Below are 24,413 nucleotides of genomic sequence, written 5' to 3' on the forward strand. Positions count from 1 at the left end.
TCATTCATTCATTCATTCAACAGTTGGAAAAAAAACCAAAAGTTTTCCAGCCTTTTGATGATATAAACAAAGCTGTACAAAGTCAAAAAGAAAACTGAATTATTTAAGCGGCATTAAAGTGTTCAAGTTATCTTTCACCAGTCTCATAGAGAAATATAAAAAAAAATCAGCAAAATGTACAAATACTTCCAAGTTTATATAAGTTGGCAAATGTACAACTACTGGTACTTCACAGTTGATGGCATAACAAGGAATAGTTATCTTCCGCTTTATCTGGTCAAGGTGAAATAAATTTCCATAGTTTCCTCATTACGATACAGTAGGAGATTAAATACAAGGTTCATAATGATACTGTGGGAGATTGAATTGATACAAGGCTCATCATTTGGACAATTGTCCATGATTGCTGATTAATGATAAAGCTGTCTGTCTCTTTCTTGTACCTCATACAACCTTTAATAACCAAGATCATAAATTTGTGCCAAGTACAGTGTATTCACCAACTATAATTGAACCTATTGTCATTTTTCCGCTTTCTCTGCCACTTCATGGAAACTTTATTGCAAAATATATAACATATATCATTGATAGTTATATCAGGTACAGACAGCGTTACACTGTAACACTCACAAATGTAGTTTATTTGGTAAAGACATAGTCATCTCACACATTGAGTTGGCTGTTTAAGATGACATATTTCGGGTATTGAATGTGTTGTTTCTAGACTTTGATTGATTATCACTTCAGTGAAACAGAGTTGCAATTACACTCAGGCAATCACTACAGACTTGTGAATAAACACCCAGATTCTCAATGAGCAGTGTTTTCAAAGGGGAAAAACGTCGACAATTGATTCAGTTTTGATGATGTTGTTTAGACTACTTTGCACAATACAAAACTATTATCTTGGTTGTGAGATGTTCTTTTATTTGTATCTGTATAACTGAATTCAAGTCAACTTCTGAATCAGTTTTCATTAATAAAAACATACTATGAAATATTCAAACTTTATTGATTCACGATTCCTCATTTCACCTGGCTCCATATTGAAGCGAACTACAATGTATATTTGAATCTCTACTTTTCTTGTTATTATTGACAATCTAGAGATAGAAAGGATCTCTGAACAGTACAATCTTCCTATCCTTAGCACCTGATACGATAGTCTAGCTGCTAGACCTGCCACTGAAAGGTGCATTCGAGGGCATTTAGCCTGCCTGAGGTCTAGCTAAAGTCATTTTTAGACTAGGCATTCCATTGAGGTGACATGGTCGTAGGCTGGGCGATGTATGGATATATATGTTGACAAACACATGTACGTCACTACTACGTCTTATGGTAATAATTAGTTTGATGAGTGTGTAGACATTGTCATTCACACATTTCAGTTAGTGCATTGGTGGCTATTTTCACAAGCCCCTACTTTAAGTGAATATGCATGAAAAAATCGGCCAATTGTTCTCTGTATGCACTAGTCATCAATGGGGTTCTCTGATTGGCCATTATTTTATGTCCATCATTGTGAGCGATGACTTGGCTAAACCTCGCGCTAAATGTCCTTGATCGCACTTTTCAGGTGCGAAGTGACCTTCAGGCGTTTGTCGTATCGGAAGAAAGCCCAAAAGTCTATCAGGTAGACTACTGATGACAAAATTGTATCAAGTTACAGAGTTTGCCTGTCTCAAACTATACTAAAACTTTGTACTTATGGCAAGTGTCCTTGTAATATCATTGTGTGATTCCCCCCCCCCCCTCCTTGGTGTTTAGTTGTAAACAAATTGTTGATCAGGCCAATGATGGCTAGTCTGCTACATATACTACACACATGCACTTGTGCAGTAAACTAATAACTTTACCATTTAGAACACAACACAGCTTTATTACCGTGACATTTGAAATCTTATACTGCCGTGTACTGCAATATTTGAAGCAAAAATATAGCTTTACATACTGTTTAAGAAATCAGAAATAATCTAAAATATGAACTTTGTGTGTGCTTTGATGTGTGTTTTGCAACAACCCGTGTGTGTGTGTCTGTCTGTCTGTCTGTCTGTCTGTCTGTCTGTCTGTCTGTGTGTGTGTGTGTGTGTGTGCAAAGACAGCTAGATTTATTTGATAACAGTTTATGTGGGTTTTATTGCTAATTTGTATTTTAAAAAGTTGCATCACGATAAAACCATGATTGTTTTTTGAAATAATTTACAGGAAGAGCTACTGTTTTAGGATGATGAAGGTAAACTTAGCAGTGGGTAAATGGTACATGTATGAATTTGTGCTCAAGTTTGTAGACCCAATCCCTGATGTCGATGTTACGTTTAAGAGATATTTTAAAGTCCCAGTTTAGATGAGGAGTAGAATCTTCATATGAAATGAAATTGTGTAGAAGGCTATTGAAAAAGTTCATCCAGAGCAATGTGAATTCTTGGTACCTGTAAGAGCATTTTACCTTGTGCTAGAATTTTCATGGGAATATTTCTGGGGATGTCTAGATGAGCTCATCTAAACATGCAAATTAGGTCTAAAATGTGACTTTTGGTCAAAAGCTTAGTCTCGACAACTGCCTGGTGGATGGGGCTGAAATTAGGCGGGATGCTTCTAGAAGTGTTATTCTGCAGATGTTGTTGAAGACTGACAAAATTGCCCCTAGCAACCATGGCCACGCCCATAGCAACAGCCAAATGGCAGCATATTTTGCAGATAACATTTGAGTAGACAAGTGAATAAACATTCCAAAAAATGTATCCAAATATGCCAAGTAACAAATGCATGCCCTTAGCTACAGCCAAATACCAATGTATTTTGCAGAGATAACTTATTTGAGAAGGCAAGTGAATAAGTATTCAAAAATGTATGCAAATGCGACTAGCAACAAGGCCACACCAAGGACAACAGTCAAGGATGGTGTATATTGCCAAGATAAAAGGGATTGGTACGCATGTAGACAAACATCCAAAAAATGATCACGTATATGCCTAGCAACAAGACCACGCCCATAGCAACAGCTAAATTTTGATTTAGATGACAAAGCTGAGAATAGGGTGGATAGGCAGGTGGATAAACATTCAAAATATGACTATATACATGCCTAACAACAAGACCATGCCCATAGCAATAGCGAAATGATGTAAATTGCAAAGCAAAGATAACAATAGGGGTCATTCATTAGGCAATGGATAAACATTTTAAACAAAATGACATAGTCATTCAGCTACTAAGATACCACCTCCATAGCAACAGTAACATGATGGTGTGTACAGCATTAGTAAAACTAGGAATAGATCGACATGTGGATAAATATTTTTCGAAAATTAGCACACAAAGTTTACAAGTGTACTATAATGCTATGGGCGTTAACTTATTTTTCCTTGACGTGCCCAAGTGGTAAAATTATATTGCAGGTAGCAAGAATTGATTAAATATTAAATTAAATATTTAATATTCAATAATGTATGTTTCACACAAAGAACAGTTCTTGTGTGTGTGTTTTTCAACGTTGTGATGGCTTTAAGATCAACCAATGAAGTTGTTGATTGCCAGTGACAATGAAGTTTACCGTACAGGAAATGTGCAGTCAATTGATATTAGCTCTTATCTACAAAAGAAAAAAATCAGTGCTTTGACCTCTACCCAACAATAATCAGTATGTATTGACTTGAATTGAATTTATTACTGTAAATAATCTTAACTTGAATTGGACTCTGCATCCATTCGGTACTCCTACTGGGAAGGCAAAAAACAAAACAAAATAACCCCACCAAATAAGACTATAGTAAGTAGGCTATATCCTCATAAGAGAGCTAGTATTATGAATATCTCTGTTAATGTTTTCTATAGATGTCTAGAATAGCATCGCTGCTCCAGTCATTTTTCTAGTGAAAATAACTGGAGGGAAGCTATTTATAGTTAGAACATCCACCAAAGGTACCAGCACACTAAAGAAACATCTGCTCCACGTGTACTAATTACTCGCAGCGGCTCATCATTCATTTGAAACTGACTACATTGGACACACTCTACATTTGACAGTCTTTAACATTTAGGATCACTTGCCATAAATTAAATAACCTGAAAAAATAGTTATCAATCGGAACTAATTACATGTAAATTAATAAATATACAAATTCTGAAATAAAAATAAAGTGACATTTCATTATCAAAAATACTTGTTTCTACAGTGTGAGGCGTAGTTACTGTCCAGTGACAAAAAGAAATCTAGTTGTGCATTTATATTATTCTATAAACTGTTTTTCGCTCCCTTCTACATCATTTTCCCTTTGAAATTATGAGGTGTTTTATTTAAAATCTTGGAGTAGTCTGGTCTTTAGATAATAGAATGTCTAAGGGTAGAGGGACTTTGTATCTTTTTTTCCATATCAGGAAAAAGAAGAAAACCTGCATATAGCCCCTGTCGAACTACAGTAAGGACTAACCATTGTTCGTTGTATGCCTGTGTTCTATGTATCATGTTCGCTTCCTTTCGTTTCACTTTACCGAGTTACTTTTCCTTTCGACTTCCCATGTCAATAGGATATATCGTTCATACTTTTAATTTATTTGGCGAGTATAAGTTATATCAAGGATTCGTTAGCGCATAATATAACCACAACGGTTCCAGAAAAAAAACCCACAAATAACAAGACATATGCAAGCTAACGATTATTTGGAATACATCAATCGACTTCTTGTATGGGGACCTGACATTTTTCTAAGTACAAACAATGAGTACTTATAGCATCGTTCATTCGATAAGCGGACTTGAATTGACATGTACCATATATGGATATATCTCCCATACAGCATGTTATAGGATTTGGTGTCCATGCCTTTCTGATGACAAGGGGCAGTACTAGAACAATTTCACGATCTTGTTGTTTTCGCCATACAATCATGGGAAGTGTTTGAGTAACCCAAACACTTGATATTAAAGAATGGGGACATTGACTCCACTGGTGGTTAAATCAAAGCCTTGAGTGTTGTTATTGGAGTCTTGTGCATATGCTAACATTTGAAGTGCAAAGAACAGTTAACATGCGGCATCTGAAGTCTCCAACGCCATCATACAACTGCGACGGAAGTCTGAAAAATACCCAAGCATAAGACACATCATGATACACGCCTTGAACGAATAACAACTCGATTGGAGTCTGTATGTGTAGACACCAACAATAGGGAAACACCACAGTGACGGTATACAAACAACAATAACAAAAACGAAAACGGGAGTGGCGGGGAGGGAGATATAGCTGGTTTAATTATAAGCCATTAACTTAAGCAAACATTGGAGCAATTCTTTAACATTGCACAAATGGAAGCAGGTAATGGTTGGAGCCAGGCATTAGCAACACATAATAAAAAAGACTGGATAACATTTGGTAAGAATTGTTTGATAAATAATATACAGAATACAGGATAATAACTATCAAAAATTAATAAACCTTGATTTAAAAATTGTACAAAGAAATAATAGAAGTTAAACAAATCCTAAATTGTCTAAAATCCCAACTCTGTTGACGTAAAGTATTCTTCTATATTACTGTTCTCTTTTCGACACTATAAACATTATGGTTAACATACATGTTTTAAACTATGCTGGTGTGAGATTGCTGCAATCGGCAACTACCTCTTGACTAAACTTGACTTTTTTTTCTGTTCCGTATCAAAACTGGGTTCATGAGCATGATCCCGCTAATACCATAAATTATGTCTATGAGTTATAAGGCTCTTGAAACCTAAGGTACAATGAAATATTGTACAAACCTTTCGTATATATATATTATGAAAAAGTACAAATTAAATTTCTATTATTGTCCTTGTTGCAAAAACATTCTGTAACCCACATAAGACTGTACTGCCTAATTTATTTGTACCCTGTATTTTATTACATTACTTAAATTGCTTTAATATTATTCTATTCATCTCTGGTGATGTACATTACGTAACGAGTTCAATGCCTTGCAAATATGAAGACATATCTTGTTTATTAAAAAAAACACTGTATCTTAAATTTGCAAATTCATTATTACCATGGTAACACCTTACACAGGTATCAATATTAAACTTACTTTACTAACTAAAAAGGAGAGTTACACTATTTCTTAAACCTTAACATGTTTACTATTGTATTGAAATGTGTTTATATTAAATGTAAATTCGTTATAATACTATACAAGTGCAATAGCACAGTTTTCATTTCTAATATTACTATACCGATATCTAGGAATAATTAATCAACTGAGGTTTCCTCTATGGATAGGATCGATATTCCTATATACCCTCAAAGTTTGCATTACGTTCAAGACGTACAATTAACTAATCACTTCTTCTTTTAAAGTTTAATTTTCCACAAACTACTTTTTCAAAAAAACAAGATGAATTCATAGTGTCATGAACGTAAACTTGCAGCTATTCCTAATAACTTAAACTACATATTTTAATATTATGTTTCCCACTCTGATATTTATAATGGTTTAGTTGTATCGGTCTTTTTTCTAGTTTTGGAGTTTAATGCTGTTTGTATTTACTGGTAAGGTGTCCTATTCGAATGTCTGTTTGTTGTCATTATTAGACTCAACATATGATTAAGGTAATACTGAATTTCGTAAATGTTAGGGTATCCATTTTGATATGCATAGTACACGGTGGGATGAAATAGTATTTATGGAAAAGCACATCAAATTTGATAGCATTCTTAGTTTAGGTTTAGACACGAGTTTAAGAGGTTACTGTTCATTATATAGGTCAGCCAGGTATACCTTCCCCGTTGAGTTCATAACAATATCCGTGGTCAAAGACACGGGGTCAAAACTTAGGATCCAAGTATTAAAAGTTACTGGTAAATGGTAATACTAATATAACATGCTTGAAATTATTAAGCAGTGGGGTTTTATTAACGCATCATGCTTGAAAATATACTATATAAGATTACTACCACTCAGATAAGAAATGCCGAACATGGTTCCAAAAAACAGCATATATGCACCAGTAGATGATATTAAAAATGATGAACATCACTGGAAAGAGAATTCTGGACATTTCATCTATTCTTCTTGCTTTGCTAGCCCCCTTGGTTTCTTCTGTTTTCGTTTCCTTCGTTCTCGCAGTCTCAGCTGCCCAATGAAATCGATTCCTGACAGGATGTGCTTTTGCTCTCGCGATGTACCATCTTTTTACCCAGTCAGTTTCTTCAGATGCAAAGTCGACAGACCCATTTGCTACAGTGGGTATATTTTTTACTTTCTGTGAACAAAATATATTATCTATCTCAGGCAAACATTGTCTCATCTTTAATACTTAGATAAATACTAGATATAAATACTAGTCTACCATGCTCTGTTTGGTACACTAGAAATCAAAAGACCTCATGTGAAGCAATGAAGGGTTTCTTGGGAGAGCAGTTGAATATTAGATAAATAAATAGATGACACATTTGTAAAACGAGGACCGGTTATATTTTGAGTTCTACGCTGGAGCGATGTCACAAAATGGTACACAACATTTTCAATTTATCTACATGTAATTAAAACGTGTCATTATATACATAGACCCTCATATTCCCAGAGTGTGACATCAAAATACAGTAATTCTGACGCCAGAAGTACAATAATATGGTCAGAACTCCGATGAATTATTTGTAAACATCAACCTGTACAGTACGATGTTGTTGTTGTTGTTGTTGTTGTTGTTGATGATGATGATGATGCTGTTGTTGTTGTTGTTGTTGTTGTTGTTGTTGTTGTTGTTGTTGTTGTTGTTGTTGTTGTTGTTAAATGCGAAAGTGTAAATCATAATTTTGTGATATAAGACACCTGTGAAATAAGCTTTCGGTTATTATTGATGATTTTCTGAGCGCTGTAGCCCCATCACTTCTTGAAATCAATGCGCGTTCATCGTAAAGTTTGACAATATATTTAGTTTAAAATTGTCATCATAATAGAAATGAAATAGTGGGTCTATGTATATAGCAAATAAATAATCCCCCGGTATTTCTCATTAGTGCTACGTCATTTCATGATTTCCCTATGTCTGTATCCCTCCGAGCCGATGCCCGGAATACGGCCAACATGAGGGTAATCAGTCGTTGATGACGTAGCACTCATTCGGAATTCCAATACTTTTATATACCAACGATATTGTCATGTTTTCAAGTTCAACTTTCTTATACGCCTCAAATATACGTTTGACTTTAAAATCTTACCTTTTTCCTCTTTTTGTTTTTTCTTTCTCTTTCTTCATCACGATCACGTGTTTTCTTTATCAAGTGATAATAATTTACAAAGGCAAACTCCAGCATTGCAGAAAAGATAAAAACTATACAAGATGTAGTCCACACATCCATTGCCTGAAAGATGAAAAATAAACCAGACTTGCTGAAAAGTACTATCAGTAGATGAGGATTTAATTTTCAATGTCGTCAGAGTTTACCAAACCCTGCAAGCAAGGTTAATTATTTCCGTACATTATTTGAATAGTGAGGTCAATTTTACCAAAACAAAAGTTCTCAATGCTGACACAAGTGGTTATATTACTTTAAATAAACAAGATTATCACCGTTATATAACAGAATATACAATATTGAGCTTGCCATATTTGGTCAAAAATGATTAGACAGATGTGGGGCTATTTACCGTTGGGTATGAAACAGCTGGTATAGAATTCCTTGTATCAGAAACCCTGGTAGTTGCTGTCAAAATCGTTGTTATCCCAAGACTGACTCGTGCTGCTGTGGCTTCAGGACGTAACCAAAAAGATACCCATGACAATATTACTAATAGAATAGTTGGGATGTAGGCTGTTAAGACGTAGTAACCCATTTGTCGATGTATTTTGAAAGATACAGTCAGCTGGGCTCTTTTCTTTACTGAAAAACAAATAGTATATAACATTTCTAATCAAAGTCATCGGCGGGTTTCGAAAGGAAAACATAATGATATGATTAGAAGATTATTTGGCTTTCATGAAATAAGGGCGTTTCTTTCTTTTTTATTTGGTTCAATGTATGTATGTATGTATGTATGTATGTATGTATGTATGTATGTATGTATGTGTGTATGTATGTATGTATGTGTATGCATGTGTGTATGCATGCATGTATGTATGTATGTATGTATGTATGTATGTATGTATGTATGTATGTATGGTGATTAACTACTAGAAGTATCTCCAAGGAATTGGGCATGATTCTACGGCCATTCATTGCACGATAAGAAGTTTAAACCCCAACAAATCCTTTCTTAGCATGTGACAACATAGCTAGCCCAGCTGACCACATTACAAAATCTCCTATAGAGAAACTTCTTGTTTTCTCACTTCGCTATACTCAAACCGTATTCTGAATACTCAAATCTTGGAAATCAATGTCTAAAGTTTAGAGAGTAACAACAGCTGATCAGTGCTGCATAACTTCAAGTAAAGACATGAACGTACATAAATGCTAAAGTTGTCATAGAATAACACTTTATTGTTATGATATGGATACGAAAATAAAACACTGAAGAACAAGAATAATGATTACTCACACTCATCAATGTCTGCAACAACTGATGACTTTGTTATAGAATCTAATACAAATTGTGGTAATGTTATCTTTTTATTGTAGTTTAGATCTAGAGGTGGGTCTCTCCACTTTAGCAGCATACTGTCTGAATTGTGAGCAACTGTATATATGAGGAATTAACAGAAATGATATAACCAATGTTAAATTGAACTGGCATTTAGATATAATATACAGTGTAATATACAGAGCTTGCCTAAATATAATGGAAAGAAACATACACACCTGGTACGATTTGTTATATTCAAACAACAATAAATACATTGATTCTATAATGATATGATTTTTTTTCGAATGGTCATATAAATGAATATATTTATTGAAGTATTAAGTGTGGCAAAATTACATATTGATGATAATAACAGTAGCTGATTCCCCCCCCCCCCACCTCCCCCACCCACCCCCACACACACATCAATTTATTTGTATTCAGTGTATCTTGCTCATCATATGCATTTTTGATAGACCCCAGCAGGCCACTATATCTTAATAAGTGTCTACTCACAACTGAGCATCGTCAGAGAACAAGTGTGCTCATCCATTGGAAAGTTTATCAGCTTCATGTAACAGGAAAGCGTCATGCTAAGTCTGAAATTAAACAAATTTCATCTACCGATTAAAATGCTACATAATGAATGCTTGCTGCAGAAACAACGTCGATGGGGGATGGCATGCGACAATTCAGTCATTACATAATATGTGCATGAATTCTAGATATGAAAAAAAAATGCTTCAATACCGTCATGATGAACGTGGTTTACTTTAAATTTAGCTGAAATCGAAGTTGAATTTTCTGAAGTACACTTCTTCCGTTTCTTCTGTCTTTTGGTAAAGGACTTTTACTTCTAATAAATTTGTGAAATGATCATGAAAATGACACGGTAAGGAATAGCTTAGCATTTATAAAAACAAAGGATATAATCAGTCCGCCATGTTTTGTAGTTTAAGGTGTTCCAGACTGACAATGAGTCCCTATCATATACATCTACACCGGGGCCTACAAGGTGTATGAGGGGAGGGGAATGCGGGGTGTCAATATTTATAAATCGGTTCACGGGCTAGGGCAGGGCCATATTTTAGAAAATGGGATTAGGGGTGAGTTGCATTTTACTTGACTCCTTGTATTGTCTAGCTTTGCATTATTATTTTTTATTTTAGCATCCCATTGCTGCCACAGTTCCTACAGTCCAAGACTGCCACATTGGCTAGGGGTTAAAGTCCATGTCGTCTTCAGGCTGAGTCTTTTCGAAACTGCATCTTCAATTATTAGGGTAAACCTTTCTACTCATTTTCATCATGACATGAGTATATCGAACTCAATACTCAGCGATGAATGTAAACTCCTCAATATAGAATATTATAAGCAGAGTTTGTTACTAACAATGTCGGACTTATTTGGGTTTACAAGTGTTATGCACATACAGCGGTCAACCGAAGTAACGTTTATTACATGTATGATACGTATCCTCCACGCCCTCCATCTGAACCATTTTCCAGTAATCATGCCATCATTTCCGTCGAAATATCAATCTTGTCGTTGAATGGTATTATGGTTAATATGCAGTTTATTCCAAGTTTAGCATTCAACATCTTCAACCAGTTGTTTTATAATGTATATTTATATTCTATTAGTCAATGGTTTTTTTAAATACACCAACACTTGTTTAAACAATGCAAAACATCTACCTGGCTGTGGACTCATCATGATTTACGATTTACACATTAGTTGTATTACCTTAACCTATAGTTAATTCTTCCATTTGGCAAAATGCTGAGAGCTCTGTTGTCAGTGATGACTGTGTGATATTGTCCTTTCCTCTCATCATCGAAGTATATGTCTGGTTTCCACACTCTATCGATGAAATTTGGAGTGTTAAGTATCAACTTAGTAGAGTTGTGCACCAGACGACTATCAAACCAGTTCATCTTTAAATGCATTGATATTGAATAACCCTAAAAGTAAAGAAAAGTAATGTCGACCCATTGTACAATGACGTTATGGAAGAAAGAGTGTTGAACTTTGAAATTGTATTGTATTGCAAGTGGTCACAAAAGCGTGAACGGTAATATACACAAATAGATTCTATTTTTATGGTTTTGTTGTCACTTAGAGTACATCACCGGATTTCATATGTATACATAACAATATGACTACCGCTCTTTCCATTTTTATTATCTTGTTACTATTTAGTATAAACATATTAAACTTCTTATATAGTGTTTATGTTGATTGCAGTCTTAAAATGACCATGAACATATTCTCGTTATAAATTATGCTACGAATGGCAATGTTTGAATGCACCCAAAAATTACGGTATATAGAATTATTCATTTTGTTTGCTCTACCGGGATGCTACAAATCGCACAGTAAATAATAGCTAGGATTAAATTGACATAAGCTGAGTTTATCAACTTTTTTGAAAGTGGCAACACTTACGATAAAACCTAAAGTAAACTATTTTAGTATGATGTTATTGTCAATGCATGCCTTCTATATCTATTACATTACATGTGTCTTCTGATATTGCTTCAACAGCTGACTCGTAGTAGGGATTTCCTCAATATATTACGTCATCAAATCATTTTTCAGTGCTATCTTAATACCAGGTTTGGGTTCAGCCAATCTAAAGTGATGGTTAAGTATGCTTAATACTGCGAGTACAGTTTGAATAGACAGCAAAAATTATTTATAAACTCAGCTTGTGCAACTTTATTTTATTTTTCAGGTAGAATAACATATGCAATTCTTCAAATGAAATGGAATACAAAATAACAGACAAAGTTTTCAGATCTGGTCCATGTCCATCCTAGAGGCCAATATCCTGTTTAAAATATCACCAAAATGGTGAAATAAACGTTCGTTGACATTGTAATTCACCATTGTTCGATGAAGTTTGCCATGCCACAGGTGTTAACTTACCATATCTTCTGCCTGGATAGAGTCGACACTGTTTATGTAAATACCAACGGATACATTGACAGGAGGGCCTATAGGAGAGTAGATCATTGGAGAGTGAATGTCTCATTGGAAACATGAATGATTTAATGAGGATTGGTATAAACCATCATTTGCTATGAAAAGCTACTGTACTAGAGTAACCTACATATCATATGAATGATATATACGGATATAATATGCAAAAAATATGTAAATTAGTAAGTTGCAATTTTATTATCCATCTTCATTATAATTACTATCAAATCAGAGTGACTATAGATTTTAATTAGACGGCACAACGTTTTTGTTACCTATTACACAAACACAATACAGGCACTGATAGCGTGCACCCACATGAAAAGTGGCATTTAATCTCAATATATGTTAACATAAGTAAACAGTTTTGCGTTTGAATCTTCCTTGTTTCATACGACAGTGAAACTTTCACGTTATCAGTGTCAGTACTTTGTTTTATGTAATTGGTTACAACCCCCCCCCCAAAAAAAAAAAAAAAAAAAAAAAATTGAATGAGACGTAAAAAACAGTGTGTTGCATACAGTAATTGAAACTCTATTGTCACTCTGGTTTGGTAGTAGTTGTCAAAATTTATAATTGTGACTAATTGTGAATTCAGAACACTTAAAATACAACTTAAGTTAGGCTTTACTGAAAATTCAAAAAACTGTAACCTGCTGATATTGCTGTCTATAGTATAAACCCTGTTTTGTTACTGACGTAGAATATTAACGAATAATTGACATGACTATTATTGAAGTACATGATTGGCAATGTTTCAAGCCAGGACAGTTTCAATTTTGTAAATACAATATGAGTTTTACGATGAAAAAACAACTAAACAACTATATCAAAGAAAATGACTAAATATTACAGTAAGGGTACTATACACAAGTTAAGGCAAACATACACTAAAACAGCTTTTATGGCATTTCGACCTCAATACGAGGAAAATAACAAATTAAACTTGTAGTGGTTCAGTGTTATTTTTAGAATGTAATTACTAATAAGGGTTTCATGGGATACCACAGTCAACATGTGATTTTCTCTTGCATTAGGTGCCTACGGCATATATTAAAATGATGTAAGAAAATCCACGTTGACTCTGTCCAACGGTGGGGTTATTTCTAAACGTTACAAGACTATTTTAGTTTATATCGACGTTATCTTGTCTACGGTACCCTTTAAATAATAAATTTTAAAGCATCACACAAGCAGTTTGCCAAACCTAGGTACTTATATAAACATCTTCGATGGCGATTTAAAGTGATGTCTTCACCAGAAGAACATAACAACGCACCCTTATTACCTTCATCATCCGGCCTCAAGGCACCAATGTCGAGATTATTATTTATGACATGTATAAGGTCTTTGTGACCTTCTTTGATTTCATCACCCTGCAAACTATAAAATGAAAAGTTTATCCACGAGAATTCTCTGGCAGATTTTGACACACATCTCACACCCACCAGGGGAGTAGCGAGAGCCGAGGGGTTTCACGCATGAGCAGAACATTCTTCAGAGTAGAAAAACAGATCTGGGCAGGAAGAGGCGCACATGGGGAAACAGCATATGGGGGGGGAGATAATAGGGGTACGAATTCAAACATTAAGGACGAGATAATGAGACTAACGAGCATCTCAACTAGATATAAATACCTTAAATCAGCTATACACCTGAATATAACAATATGCCTCGTTAACCCGAATGTAAATGCCTATTGGATATAAAGTACTCCCTAGACGATCGTATGTATTTACCTTCAATAAGATCATAGACCCGTATATGATTTATTGCCAAAATTCATAACATACGTGTTGCTTGTTGGACCGTATTGTGCTCCTATTTGCCAGGTTATACCTGTTAATGTTGTATTGTACTACATTCCACGACATACATATTGTGAGATATTGCCATGTTCTGTGGTTGATGGATTGATGGATGCGTACAGCTATACTCTAACGCTACACAAATCGTCGATCACAAATTTGAATATTAATTAAATCACTTTACTTGTAGACTCCTTTGACATGGCAGCCATATACCGTTCACTTATCCATGGTGTAAAGTGAGGTGTTATTTGACCTTTGATAACACATAAATTTTATGGAAATTGTGATCGTAGAATGTTAGTAGGGGGTCGGTAGAACAGGGGTGATCCGTATTTTTGAAGAAAAAACCTCCCGTCCTTTTTCACGTCATACGGCTTCAGATTTGGACGTATTAATGTGATAATTACACACGCGGATACACATATACAGACAGACAGACAGACAGACAGACAGACAGACAGACAGACAGACAGACAGACCCAGACAGACACAGACACAGACAGACACAGACACAGACACAGACACAGACACAAACACAAACACAAACACAAACACAAACACAGACACTAACGCAGACACAGACAGACAGACAACAGACACAGACATGTTCTTCTTCTAACATAGCAATGAGTACTGTATATATATATATATATATATATATATATATATATATATATATATATATATATATATATATATATATATATATATATATATCTACTGTACACACAGTCAGCGGGTCCACCCGCTCACCCATACACCTGATAATCCTTTTGGTGAAAGGGATCGTGGTGTAAATCCATAATGTAATAACAGACACGTCTTCTTTCATTGTTCTTTATGTATTGCTCTCCAAGCTGATTGAGCACTCTACTTGGCGAAAGAAGAATGAAACTCTATGTGTGTGTGTGTGTGTGTGTGTGTGTGTGTGTGTGTGTGTGTGGTGTGTATCTGTCTGTGTCTCTGTGTCTGTGTCTGTGTCTGTGTTTGTGTTTGTGTTTGTGTTTGTTTGTGTTTGTGTTTGTGTTTGTGTTTGTGTTTGTGTCTGTGTTTGTGTCTGTGTCTGTGTCTGTGTCTGTGTCTGTGTCTGTGTCTGTGTCTGTGTCTGTGTACAACCCTGCATACTACTGTTGTTGATATACTTTTCAACTTATTACAACTTTTAAGATACCAATAATGAATAAACCCATATGACCATATATGGCTGTAACAAGACGTTTTTATGGATGATAAATAATTGTATATGAGTATTCCTATCTCATATTATAGCCTAAAACGTAGACATTGCAAGATTCTATGTGATAGGCTGCTATTTAATGCATAGACTTGACATGCATAAGGTTTTGTTTACTTTTGTTTTTAGTAACACATTCCGAATAAATTATGAGGCTCGTGAGAATGTACACACATTTTCCACGAGTGTAGTAATTAGTTTGATGACCTTATGATCTTCAAATGTTTTCTTTTGGAATGGGAAAAAAGATTTGTGATCATCCTATCGATCGGATTCAATACTCGAATTCTTTGTGTTATTTTATCCACTGGGGAACTTTACATCATAGCAATCGGTCTACTGTTGGCAATTTACACTACATCAAGACTTCATACAGGTAGACAGGGCTTCTTCACATACTCTCTTACAATACATCAAGACTTCATACAGATAGACAGGGCTTCTTCACATACCCTCTTACAATACATCAATACTTCATACAGGTAGACAGGGCTTCTTCACATACTCTCTTAAAATACATCAAGACTTCATGCAGGTAGACAGGGCTTCTTCACATACTCTCTTACAATACATCAAGACTTCATACAGATAGACAGGGCTTCTTCACATACTCTCTTAAAATACATCAAGACTTCATACAGGTAGACAGGGCTTCTTCACATACTCTCTTACAATACATCAATAAGACATTTCATCATAAAACACCTTGCAAATAGAATGACAAGTGAGGAAATGTGACAAAACGTATGATGAAAGTCAGTTATATTGAAACAAATGGTTGTCATGTAATATCAAATAAAAACATGAAATATAACATTGCTACATTTCACCTATCCCAACAAAAATATTACGTAATATTGTTATATTTCATTGTCTGGCTCGTCAAAAATCTTACATTGTTACATTTCCTTTGCATGTGTCAGTATCAGTAAGGGTCTGTTTCAGGGAAAGTGTATTACTAGAATTCATTGTGTAAATGTATTTGGATAATCCTGTTAGGTGATAAAGTAATACATTATCGTGTTTAAAGGATACTTAATTATCGACAATGTCTACTGACCCAACTTTTGAATCGACATTGCTTAATTATTGCAAATATATTTTTTAAATCTATATTCCGTAAAAGTTAACAACCATTTCCTCTATACCATACAAGATGTAGCTTTATCAGCCACGATGGCATGGGGGGGGGACTTTAGATGACTTGTAAATCCTCAATCAAAACAACCACGACTATGCCCTGAGGCACAGGACCAGCCGTTTCGTAAATCCATCCCTGTAAAAGGATATTTCTGAAATAAATTGGTTAGGTATATAAGGCTTACATTTATATCGAACATTTTCATTCTAACCTTTTTGCCACAGGCATATAAATCATGCATGCAAAATGTATCGAATATATCTCTATTCTAAAAAAATAAATCTGAATTTCCGACAACTTTTCAAGCGAGATATTAAAATTCTACAACCGGATGTATGACTCATAGTAAAACAGAAAGCACAGTTATAATGAATGTAAGCTTAGATAGAAACCACGCATATGTTTTTAATCAGCCGAATACGTAATAATATTTTTCTTGAATAAAAAATAGAAAATTTCAGCGTATTCTTCTTTGGCACAATTGTTTCCAATTTACTGCAAAAGCAATAAATCGTAATAACTAATGCAAAAAATGTATCATATATAGATTCTTTAAATCAGAATTTATTTATGTCAACATTTCAAGCAACGTATTCCAATACAGTAACTGCAACCGGATGATTCCTAGGAAAACAGACGAAGTCTTTCATGTGAAAACGAAATGGCTAGCTGTTTAGAATTCCGGTATTGGTTTATTTGAATTGATAAGTAAACATAACGAATTTGATATGGTGAATGTAACACGTGATAATTAACACAATGTAATAACGACCTGAATAATAAGCACTACTAGTATATATGTTATAGAGCTGACATTGGTGATATCAATTACATCTTACATTGTGCAAAGTTAAATAGGCTTGACGAGAAACAACTTGTAGAATTATTATGATTTATATAATGTTTTCGAAAATTCTGAGAGATTAGACAAGCACTAATACAGATTTATGAATAGAGGTTACAAGTTTATCATCAATTGTGTGGAATATTCTGGAATACATTGTAAATAATATTATTTCCAGTGTTACTTCTACAAATATGTTTTTGGTATATCACATATTGGCTTATTTAATCAACTCTTACCCCTCTCTATATCATTTACAAATTCATAAATTAATTATCTTGATTCATATGTACTTGCAATTTATAGCTTCATTGTAATAGTGAATTATTCATAGCTTAACCATGCATTAATTTCATCATTCTCCATTCTTGTATTCGTCATTATTTATATATTATTACATTTCCTCTTTCCTGTGGGTATTGTTGGGGCTAATAAGCGTCTATATTTTATATTTGTGGATCTTGGCAATCGATAAAACATTTTCACAATTGATGTTTGTAACCTTAAACTCTGAATAACGATGTTCCAACTGTCGCCTTGGGAAAACTAACATCAAGATAAATAGTTAATTATTAAGCCCACATAATCTTAGATAACCCAAGGCAATTTACAATGTATCGTTGTATAGTTGTATATAGCTGTCAATATCTTGACTTTTTTACAACAGAACCAGTCATTCTTTGTTTTCGTTTTCCTTTTTAATTTTATTTTTACAATTTTGTTAAGATTTTATTTTTTGTTGACGCATTAAGTATTTCATAAGATGCTTAAACAATTGTTGTCTTAAATTGCACTATTACTTAACATATGGTTGATTTTATTGAAAATGAAAGAAAAACGATTTTTTTTTTCTACAGGATTAATATTATTTTGAGTTCCTAAAAGTGTCAGCTTTAATTATACCAATCATGACGTCATGTGCAATGACAACCACGCCTGGAACAAAGCAGACATAGTAGCTGGCGCAACACAAATCTTATTCTACATTTTAACGCGCGCCCCCCCCCCCCCCTCCATTGACCAAATATTTACCGACACTGCTACATTTTCTCCGTGTAAAAATACCATTATCTTTAGCACCTTGTCGGCAAATCATTTACTATCAATCTGCTGTGATAATGACACCACGTGTAAAAATGTAGCAATGTTTGAAAGATTTTGATCGAGTAAGATGATGTAATGTCGTAATTGTAGTAAGATTTTCTTTGAACCACACACTGAATTGAGATTAAGAAATATTTGTAAGATTACGTCAAGTCAGACGATGGGTGTATAGGCTGTTTACGCTGGTCTATACTGTTATTCTGCTATATCTCTTTCAGTGGAACACAAGGTAACGGAGTACCGCCGTAGAGCGTCGTCAACAGGAATATTTTTCTCGTCAAACGATGCTGGGTCTCAGGTGATAGGGTCTTTATTACACGTATGGTACTGGTTTAGTTACACTCCTTGGTATAAAAGCTTTTAGAATGCTGCTTGTTTTGGGAGTTCACACACAATGAATCACACAACATGAAATTGCAAAGTATAGACCATGATGACAAAGAATGGGGCAGTATGCTTTGACAACAGACATCCATAACTACAGATGAACTGTATATATGCTCTATTTGACCAACATAACCATATCTCTTACACCCTGTGATATAGTATGCGTTATAATAAACATGTGATAATGTAGAACTTCGAAATGCCAACCTTGCTTGGCGATTTGTCGGCGTGTGTTGAGTTACGAAAATTATGACCAACCCTGTACGCTTTTATTCAACATGACATTACATCTAGAACAAAAGGTGTCATGACCAAGAGTCATATAAAACCCAAAACATACCATTGTACAACTATAAGTCTAGTCACACTTATATTTCTTGTACATTATACTTTAGAGTGCAAAGTACATATTTACTGTACTGTTAATATTACTAGCTAGACAATTCTCGACAACATTGCCAATCCTGACAGCCAGTTACCAGCTGCTGCACCCTTTTGTTTTCTGGGATTACAGGGGTTTCAGTGAGACCATGGAAACATAAAAGACTACCTTCAACAATCTGTAGCCAACAATAATACAAAGCTGAATATGTAGAGTGGTAGGTGAAGTTATTTTTAACGTAAATGAGGAAATAAACTGAGAGTTTAGGTGCTAGTCAAATGTGTTTTACGATTAGTTTTTATACTTTTGTGGTTACCAACACAGTACTTGGCTGATAACAACTTCTGTGTTTAAATTCATTTTAAGAGTGTGTTTTTCAGAAGAAAATACCACTAGTACTGGTATTCTAAAGAAACTGCTAGCATATCAATTATGATATTAAATTATTATTAAATATTTCCAATTGAATATAGCAAGTGGCGCTATAATATTAACATTCAACATATTTTACTGGGTTGAATTTTTCAGACGAAGTCACTGTGATCTGGACTAGTGACGCGATAGTCCATACCTCAGACCATATCATATAGTAATTACTACATATATCCGACAAACGGGAGAAACGTGTTGTGGTTCGATATTTTCCTTTGATACCAGAAACATACTCAGTCCTATCCTTACGTGACTAAAATTTATTGAAAGGGTTGCATACCCTTCTACATTGCGATGTATACTGTGAACAAACCAACACTGATACAATTTCGATACATATGGTGTATCAACAACATTTTGTCTCCATAAAACTGAATGCATTGTCAGTTTTATGATCACTGGAGAACTACTTTATCAATTCAAAAGGATTCAGTTAATCTATGTTTTGTTACGTGCTACTCAAATACTTTATTTTCTGTTTTTTTGGATAGTCTAATCGAGCCACATCCGGTTTTCAAGCGTTCTGGGGAACGAACTGGGCGTATTTTATCTTGGTGGATCAGGTTAGAAATTCCGGCCATGAAGTCCCAGCTGATTATTAACAAAGTGGGCAAATTATCTCCTTGGTGTGTGGGACGAGGAGGGCAGGGATTAGGATTAAGAAAAAATGTATTTTATAACAACAAATCTATTCAGGTAACACTTGAGGCTAGTGAGCACCACTCTCACAATCCTGATATAAATCACTTTACGGTTGTTTTAAACACAGCATCAATGTGTTAGTTATTGATTGAATGGAAAGCAAAATAGTATGTTCTGTTCTGTTTTTGTTTTGTTTACTCTGTTCTTTTCCGTTCCGTTCTACTCTGTTCTATTCTGTTCTGTTCTGTCGTAGTTTTGTTTACTCTGTTCTTTTCCGTTCCGTTCTACTCTGTTCTTTTCCGTTCCGTTCTACTCTGTTCTGTTCTGTTCTGTTCTGACAAAGACTCCATAACATTCCATAACATTACGATTGTCTTCTGGCATTGTTAGAACAGTTGATCGCATAGGAACATTTTTACACGTATCATAAATTACGTCATCAGATCGTTTATGAGTTATATCTTAATACCAGGTTTGAGTTCAGTCAATTGCAAGTGGTGTTTAGGTGTGCTTCAGTAAGTATAATACTGCGAGTACGGTTTAAATATACAGTAAAACTACGCCCAAATAAGTATCAATCCAGGCTGTGTCCCTTTAAGCTGCTTAAACATTCCGGGATTAACAATACATTAGTGACATGCCCTTTTACGTATAATTTTAAGATTTATAAACATAAATAAAAGTTTCATAATTTATCAATGTTCCAGCGGATGTTGCTGTCATTGTAACAAATATCATATGTGCAGTCAACTGTCCCACACATTAATTTAGTTTCAATAGTAACAATATATTAACAATTATGATATCGTTAAATGTAATTTAAATGGATATGCATTGATAATTATCACAATTTTAGAATAAATACTTTTTACACAAGTTATGAATTTGTTTGCATGTTTTAATTTATTTCAATTTCTTCAATTATTTTCCGGACAGAAATCATCTCCATTCCCCATGGCGTTGCACAAATACTCAATACATAACGTTGTCTCACAAATAAGTAGATGTATTGTAAAAAATTTAATAAAAAGGAAAACAATTGCTTGCAGATGTATGCAGGTCCTAACTTCGTTCATTTCCCATGATGCCTCGTTATAGTATCCAACATGCCTTTTTGTAAGTCAGTTTTACCAATTCCTTTAGCTCTATATTAGAGGCGTCACGTGACGTAGAATTGATGAAACCCACCTAGTTGCCCTGACCATACGATATACAGCTAAGATAAAATCAGCATTAACCGTGTTCCCTTTTAAACAAGTCTATGTAACTTTGCAATTATCTATGTTCAAAGAGTACACAGACCCCTTTCAAGTTCTAGGAGCTTTCGTCATGTGATCTTATAACGTCCTTGAAAGTAGATAAGAACATAAAATAAAGTCTACTAAAATATTCATTGAGGCAACACGACCAAGAGTAATGTTATTGACAGCTAATAAAATCCATAGCTTGTGTTATCAACATTGATCGAAGCTTCATAAAATCCACTAGCAAAACGTGCCACTCTCACTCGATGATATCTAAGGCCCGGTATGCATATCAATTTTATTTCATTCCGCACCGCTACCGGCTACAACTTACTGTCATTTTTTATTGCTACTGTCTGTCTGAAAATACATTGTAAAATCATTTCATCTCCCGTTAGGAAAATAGTATAGCGTACATTGTGTACAGGAGCGGTTTGTTTCTTATACTAGTATGTTCATAGGTGAGGCGTCGATTTATTAATATTTAATCAATACATATGATGTTAAAATATGCAATAAAAATTCTGACATATATGAAAATGCGCCAATGTGATTAATTTCATCTGATATCAATTTTTCCCATATTTTGTGTATGTACTTGTATCAAAATGAGACTACTGGGAATTTAAACGACCGTTATCGTTGGAAAATATCAACCAATCATAAAATGATTTTATACATTTGATGCTTTCAGTGTATTAGTTAGAAAAGAGGTACTGAAATGTGTAAACCCAAGTCACATATATGTTTCTGGAGCGTATCCATTGGGTTAAAATGATAATTTTTATAGTTTTTATTTATTTAATTGCTACATGACAATATGAATTGAGACTTGGTAAACTGACCCAGAGTTTTTCTGCTAATCTTATAGTTGCAACAAAGAATGACGTATTTAAGGTTTAACATTCAATGTACGTATTTGGACACAGTTCACAAAATACTAATAGAAGTAAATTACCATTATCTACCATTATGATGTCGTCAGTTATAGATTGTTGGTTTGTCGATCCATGGGATGTGAATACATGATGTCGTCATAATCAGATGTGGTCAGTTTGTCGATCCGTGGGATGCGAATACATGGTGTCGTCAGTTATATGTGGTCATTTTGTCGATCCGTGGGATGTGAATACATGGTGTCGTCAGTTATATGTGGTCAGTAGTCTATCCTTGGGATGTGAATACATGGTGTCGTCAGTTATATGTGGTCAGTAGTCTATCCTTGGGATGTGAATACATGGTGTCGTCAGTTATATGTGGTCAGTAGTCTATCCTTGGGATGTGAATACATGGTGTCGTCAGTTATATGTGGTCAGTAGTCTATCCTTGGGATGTGAATACATGGTGTCGTCAGTTATATGTGGTCAGTAGTCTATCCTTGGGATGTGAATACATGGTGTCGTCAGTTATATGTGGTCAGTTTGTCGATCCGTGGGATGTGAATACATGGTGTCGTCAGTTATATGTGGTCAGTAGTCTATCCTTGGGATGTGAATACATGGTGTCGTCAGTTATATGTGGTCAGTAGTCTATCCATGGGATGTGAATACATGGTGTCGTCAGTTATATGTGGTCAGTTTGTCGATCCGTGGGATGTGAATACATGGTGTCGTCAGTTCTATGTGGTCAGTTTGTCGATCCGTGGGATGTGAATACATGGTGTCGTCAGTTATATGTGGTCAGTAGTCTATCCATGGGATGTGAATACATGGTGTCGTCAGTTATATGTGGTCAGTTTGTCGATCCGTGGGATGTGAATACATGGTGTCGTCAGTTCTATGTGGTCAGTTTGTCGATCCGTGGGATGTGAATACATGGTGTCGTCAGTTATATGTGGTCAGTAGTCTATCCATGGGATGTGAATACATGGTGTCGTCAGTTATATGTGGTCAGTTTGTCGATCCGTGGGATGTGAATACATGGTGTCGTCATCATCAGATCACATTTATTCTTAGTACAGTATTCACTTTCAATATCAGTCAACGTGTAGCTTAGTAACAGTCTGGCCATCCTTATTTGTCAGTTATATAATTGGTTTTAATATCGGTGCTCATAAGCACTGTTGTATATATTAATATTCGACATGTCAAGATTTGGCAACCCAACCTATAACATTGACTGTAACGATCGAGATAGTCTATATTGACATTGTGGCTGTACTGTGTCTGTTGCCATTATCATAAACTACAGATCTCTTCGCGGCACCGTCCAATACCTAATTCAAAAATGCCCTGGCTTGAGAAAATGGTCTGTTGCATAATATTATATTTTGAGATGTAATAAATCATTCAATGAATTAGAATATTTCAGTTAATAAGAAACATAAAATAGCAAGCTAAAAATGTAAATAGATATTGAACATAAGTCTGTTTAGAAACAGCATATGCCACTGCCACGCTTCCATAGCTTTGCCAGTAAATCAATTATTAGTAATTGCACTTTATCTTCAGAACGCAATGGTTCAGAGAACAAAGCTTGGTAATCGATGTGTAGTGTTTTTATCAGTTTTCCCCTTTTTTTTCTTTAACGTTGTCAAACTTTAAATAAAACAAGCAAGAACTTTACGATTCACAGCTATATCGTGGATTTGGCAACAATAAATATATATCTCACTGCTCAGTACTTGTATGGGCTTGCGATTGCTCAGATAAGAGCGATAAATTATATT

General features: G+C 34.8%; 1 protein-coding gene across 1 annotated transcript; it reads right to left on the reverse strand.

Moving 5' to 3' along the window:
* Window positions 1-6,874: 6,874 nt before the first annotated feature.
* On the reverse strand, window positions 6,875-20,885 carry LOC144446343 (glycine receptor subunit alpha-2-like). The gene is made up of 9 exons (XM_078136090.1): window positions 20,815-20,885; window positions 13,813-13,907; window positions 12,471-12,538; window positions 11,286-11,503; window positions 10,056-10,138; window positions 9,516-9,653; window positions 8,625-8,857; window positions 8,195-8,338; window positions 6,875-7,236 (listed from the first exon to the last, which is right to left on the reverse strand). The coding sequence occupies exons 1-9, from the start codon at window positions 20,883-20,885 to the stop codon at window positions 6,925-6,927; spliced, it is 1,362 nt and encodes a 453-aa protein (XP_077992216.1). The 3' UTR covers window positions 6,875-6,924.
* Window positions 20,886-24,413: the final 3,528 nt, after the last annotated feature.

The sequence above is a fragment of the Glandiceps talaboti genome, chromosome 15 (assembly GCF_964340395.1).
Source record: "Glandiceps talaboti chromosome 15, keGlaTala1.1, whole genome shotgun sequence".
Classification (NCBI taxonomy): domain Eukaryota; kingdom Metazoa; phylum Hemichordata; class Enteropneusta; family Spengelidae; genus Glandiceps; species Glandiceps talaboti.